The sequence below is a fragment of the Neltuma alba genome, unplaced genomic scaffold (assembly GCF_004799145.2).
Source record: "Neltuma alba isolate B1F8T4 unplaced genomic scaffold, ASM479914v2 tig00001315_pilon, whole genome shotgun sequence".
NCBI lineage: Eukaryota > Viridiplantae > Streptophyta > Magnoliopsida > Fabales > Fabaceae > Neltuma > Neltuma alba.
The window spans coordinates 11,524-17,511 of record NW_021632415.1 but is presented as its reverse complement, the minus strand read 5'-3'; the positions used below and the strand labels follow the sequence as shown (position 1 = coordinate 17,511).

Sequence of the window (5,988 nt, the reverse complement as noted above, 5' to 3'; positions counted from 1 at the left end):
GTATAACTAATTTAACTTATTTTTTTAATCTACACAAATTAGTCAACTAGTTCTTATGTTAAGGATTAGAGATAGTATAATGTAATTGTTGGACTAGGCTTATATTTTCCACATTCTTCCACCGTCATTTCGTGCGAAATCTGACCAAGGAAAGAGCCAGAAGCTCTCAACAGCACACATTCATAGAATTTCAAAAGAGGTTTTGGAGATGGAAATTAGTCAAAACCCCTACCGAATTTTCTTCAAATCAAAGTATTCTTCGTCACATTAATTTGATTTTAGATTGTGATAAAAAAATTTAAAAACTTCAAAAAATAACTAAAAATCCTTAGTAATTATTTGAATAATTATCATTTCTGATCATTTTTCAAAATTTAATTTTTTTATAGTGCGCACGCTCTTTTTTTTTTTTGACCAGGTATATGTGTTTACACTCTATATCCATATGCTTAAAATTTATTAATTTGTTACATTTAGTGTATTGTGTATCACATTATTGCCACATATGTACTTCTTCACGTCTCTGCAATGTAGCTTTTACATAAACAACATATTTGACTGGCATTACAATTCAGGAGAATTATTATTAGAAGCCAGGAAAAAAATAACTACCAAAAATTTTCAACGACAAATAGTGAAAAGTTGTCATTTCTTATACTAGAATTTGTTAATGCATGCTATACTGTTCTCATTAAGACTTTTTAATTATTATATTCATTTCTTAAAACTTTATAGCAGTTCTCCCTTACAATTACAAAACAAAAAATTGCAAGATAAAAACCTTAGCTTGAACATGTTCATATTCTTTCTTCGTATTATTAATTAAAGCATGCATAATGCAGTACTTTTTTTTTTTTTTAACCAGGCATAATGCTTTACTTTAGATGAATAGAAGAAGCGACTCGATCATCAATTGGCGACCTTATCTTATATGACTATAATTAAATGGAGAACCGTAACAAAGTAAATACATATATAAGGTTGCAAAACATTTTCAACCAACATATATATAAATATATATTTAAAAGATAACATCACAAATGAGTTTTAATAAATAAACAAGATTAAAAATTTAAATTTATAGAAAATAAAAATATATAATTATAAAAGTAATTAAATTTGTAATATGGCTATCAACTTAATAGTGTAACAAAAATATTAAAATAAGTGTCAAAATTAATTTTAATTTTGAATAAAGATATGTCATATCTAATTGAATGATAATTATTAAGTAATATTTGTATTAAGCAGGGGCATTTTGGTCAAAATAATGGGTAAACATTATAATCTAATGGTCAGCTAGTGGTTGAGTGGATAAAATTGAATTTCTAAATCAGGAAGAAGGTTACTTCAATATATTTTGATTTTAAAGGAAGTCTATATAGGTTTTCAAAATAAAATAGAGGTCTATGTATTTAGATTAAATAGAAAGGTGGTTAATGTGTTTTACTTGTATAATATTGTAGCTGTGTCCATGCCTGAATTAATCACATGCATCTTTAAACTTGTATGTTAATATTTTCGTAGGGAGGTTGCTTGAAGAAATTGTTTCACTATTTGATATTGACACAAAAAGCTGATATTGACATTCCAAAATTTGATATCGATATGTAACAAATTTATTTGCAATATATTGATTTTCAATGCTCTAATATGAAAAAATGAAAAAAGAAAACTAAGGAATAAATTCGTTTCTGCAGGAAGTTCACGCTAAACTTTTATAATTTGACATTAATATATTAAAATTTTGTAACTATTTTTTTTTTTAAATTTTTAACAGAGAAATTTGAAAGGTGAATAGAGAAAATATTTTTTATCATATTTATAAGCCACATTATTAAATTTTTAATATGAACATATTATTATACCCTTCATTTATTATTTATCGTTATTAACTATGACTCCATTATACTTATAAATTTGAGCTCCATCTAGAGGAAACCTAAAGCACTTGCAAGAAACCACGTACTCAATAGTTATTGTTCTTCTTCATCTTCTCCATGGCGCAACCATCTCCGTCTGATCTCATTTTCACAGTGAGAAGACAGAAGCCGGAGCTTATATCGCCGGCAAAACCTACTCCTCATGAGATCAAGCCTTTGTCTGACTTAGATGACCAACATTTCTTACGCATGCAAATTTCACTCATACACTTTTATCGTCCTAAGCCTTCCATGGCAGGCAAGGACCCAGTCAAAGCCATCAGAGAAGCTTTGGCTCAGACACTTGTGTTTTACTATCCTTTTGCAGGAAGACTCAAGGAAGGTGGAGGTCGCAAGCTTATGGTGGATTGTAATGAAGAAGGTGTTATGTTCACTGAGGCTGATGCTGACGTCACGCTTCAACAGTTCGGTGATGATCTTCACCCTCCATTTCCATGCCTTCAAGACCTCCTTCACTCTCCTCCTGGTTCTGATGAAATCGTTCACCGTCCAATCTTGCTTATTCAGGTTTTGTACTCTATTCTCTAAATAGCTTGTAAATTGGGAGGGGGGAAAAAAAAAAGACACGCACACACTTCGGATCTGGGGAGTCAGCTGCCCCCCCTTTGTTGCCCCTTAAATTTTTCTTACATTCCTAATATTTTTTTTTCTTGTTTCTTTTTATCATTAGATTGGACATAAAATAAATGAAATTTTGATATCTAATAGGTAAAAAATGGTGTTGTTTTTATTTTTTTTTATGGTTTTTGAAAAAAAATTTCCAAAATTGGTGTAGTTTCTTTCTAATATACATATAAATTCTTGAAAAAACTATGAAAAATTGAAAGCTGCATCATGAGATATCAAAATTTCACTCATTTTATACAGAATCTGATAACAAAGAGAAATAAGAAAAAAAAATTGGAAAGTAGGGAAAAAACTGACGGGTAGCAGAGGGGGCAAGTGACACCTAAATCCCACACACTTCTCACCTTCTATTGACCTTTCTCAATACTTCGCAAATTGTAGGTGACACGCCTCAAGTGTGGTGGTTTCATCTTTGGTCTTCGCATGACTCATTGTTTATGTGACGGACCTGGAATAGTCCAATTCCTGAATTCCCTTGCTGAATTTGCTAATGGCGCAACCGAACCTTCGATCCAACCAGTGTGGCACAGAGTACTTCTAAATGCGAGAGACCCACCACTTGTTAGTTGCACTCATCATGAGTACGATGAAGAAGTGATCGACACCACAAATCCATCCACAAACACCATTCTTCGATCTTTCTTCTTCGGACCTACTGAGATCTCTTCCCTCCGTCGATTGCTCCCCGACCACCTGCGTCAATCCTCCTCATTTGAGGTTGTCACAGCTTGCCTTTGGCTTTGTCGAACAAAAGCTTTACAACTAGATCCACAAAAAGATGTTCGCATGATGATCGTTGTCAATGCACGTTTTGGACGTAACAAACTAAACCCTCCATTATCAAAAGGTTATTATGGCAATGCTACTATGTTTCCAGCTGCAATTTCAACTGCTGGTAAGCTTTGTGAGAGTCCGTTGGGGTATGCTTTGGAGTTAGTGAAGAAAGCAAAGGCTGAAGTGGATGAGGAGTATTTGCGCTCCACAATTGATCTGATAGCTACGAAACGACCAAGATTATGTGGAATATTAAGATCATGTATGGTATCAGATTTGAGCTATCTTGGATTCGGAGATGTTGATTTTGGGTGGGGCAAAGCAGTGTATGCTGGTATTGCAAAGAATCCACTTGAGACATTTCAAGGATTAACTGCTTACGTTGGATATAAAAATAGTAAAGGAGAGGCAGGTAGGGTCGTGCCTATTTGCTTGCCACAGGAATGCATGGAGAGATTTGCTAAAGAGTTGGATTGCTTACTTAACGGTGTCCCGCAGGAGATCCAAGAATCAACAAGTGTGATTGCTGAACTCTAATATATGTTACTTATGTTTGGTATGGTGGGGTCAAATTGCATTGCAAAAGTGTTTAATTTGCAAGTGAAATTGTCAGTTTGGTGTTTGTGTTCTGTAGGTAATATATAGGGCAAATTTCACTGTAGGACCGCAGAAGACAATTAATTTCAAAGAGCCCCCAAAACTTTCTGAAATTTCACTGCAGGACCAAGGGGGCAAACTGATATTAATTCCACAAAGAAAATGACCCTATTGCCCCTCATGTGAACAAGTATGGGAGAACCCATTTGCAAGTGAGGTTAGATAATTTACAACATGCATAAATATATTTACAATTAAAATTAGTCCATTTACATATTACCTTCTTCACCTGAAAAATGTGTCTGAGTGAACAAGTGTGGGACAGCCCATTTGCAAGTGAGACTAGAAAATTTGCAACATATATATATTTATTTACAATTGGAATTATTCCATTTACACGTCACTTCCTTTACCTGAAAAAGGTCTCCGTGAGTGAACAAGTGTGGGAGCGCCCATTTACAAGTGGAATTAGTCAATTTGCAACATACATACATTTATTTACAATTAGAATTAGTCCATTTACATATCACCTCATTCACCTGAAAAGGTGCCTGTGAGTGAATAAGTGTGAGAGAACCCATTTGCAAGTGGGACTAGTCAATTTGCAACATACATACCTTTATTTACAATTGAAATTAGTCCATTTACACGTCACCCTGCAATAAGTATTATGAGGGGCAATAGCGTCATTTTCTTTGTGGAATTAATATCAGTTTGCCCCCTTGGTCCTGCAGTGAAGTTTCAGAAAGTTTTGAGGGCTCTTTGAAATTAATTGTCTTCAGCGGTTCTACAGTGAAATTTTTCCTAATATATATATATATAGAGTATATGTTATCAAGTTCATGCATACCATATATCCAGTTGATTCTGCTGTTCCAGGGCATCGATTCGCGCCTCTCTTTCAAACTGTTACCCCAATCCTGTGTTTGGTATGAGGAAAAAAGAGGGAAGAAAATGGGAGGAAAAATTTTAATGACCTTAATTTGAAAATTTTGAGAAGTGGAGTTTTAAAATTTTAATAAAGAGAAAAATGTAAGATAAAATAATAACAAAAAATAATTAAAAATTTTTAACCTCATTTTTAAAATTTTTTAAATTGAGTTTATTAAAATTTTTCCTCTACTCTCTTTCCTTCTTCTCCATTTTCTTTGTACCAAATGAACTCTTAACGGTTACGCAACGGATATTTTGGTTTTTAACAGGGAGATCGCCAAAAAAAAAAAAGGGTTGCTTTGCTATTTGATATTGACCCAAAAATTTCATAATGAGATTCCAAATCTGATACCTACGGAACAAATTTGCAACATATTGATGATTTTCAAAGCTTTAATGTGGAAAATTAGGTGATAAATTCTCCTGTGGAGGACTTTAACACTAAACTTCCAAAATTTGATATTAATGTACTAAAAATTTGTACATAATTAATATTTTAATTTTTAATATAGAAAATTGAAAACATTACTTGTTTAGCTAATACAAATAGTTGCATGGGTTTGATAATCACTTCAAATAATTTACTGCTGACTATATGAAAAAAAAACGATGATGGAAAAATTAGGGAAAATTTCCCATTGAAAATTTAAAAATTTCAATAAAGAACCAAAGATTCTTAACAACAATATTACAAAAGTTTCTGATGAAGAAAACTTGTGAAAACTAATCTTTTTGTTCAATAGTTTATCGTAATCTTAAATTTAGTCATTGCAATATTTTTCTTTCTAAACCTCCTATATTTTCCTGATCTTTACAAGTTAACCCCCGTAGTTCATGATATCTGAACTCTTTTATCCTTGAGTTTAATTAATAGATGCCTTAACACGCTATTTTCTCAATATTTGTTTAAATTCATGGAATGACTAGGACCATCTATTTATTCATATATACGTAGTATTATTCTTGCGTTTCTATATATTAATCCTAAACGTACCTTTCATAAGATTCTATTTCCTCATATTCACTGAAAGATTAATTCCAAGAAACAAGAACAAAAAAGAAACTTATACATAAAGGATGGAAAAGAATCCAAGTAGTATTTGTAATATTCTAA

The 5,988-nt window shown here is 32.3% G+C and overlaps 1 protein-coding gene across 1 annotated transcript; it reads left to right on the top strand.

Moving 5' to 3' along the window:
* Positions 1–2,000: 2,000 nt before the first annotated feature.
* Positions 2,001–3,881, top strand: LOC114755144 (benzyl alcohol O-benzoyltransferase-like). Its single transcript, XM_028944021.1, has 2 exons — positions 2,001–2,450; positions 2,952–3,881. Exons 1-2 carry the CDS (start codon positions 2,001–2,003, stop codon positions 3,879–3,881), a joined length of 1,380 nt encoding a protein of 459 aa, XP_028799854.1.
* The last annotated feature ends 2,107 nt before the right edge of the window (positions 3,882–5,988 follow it).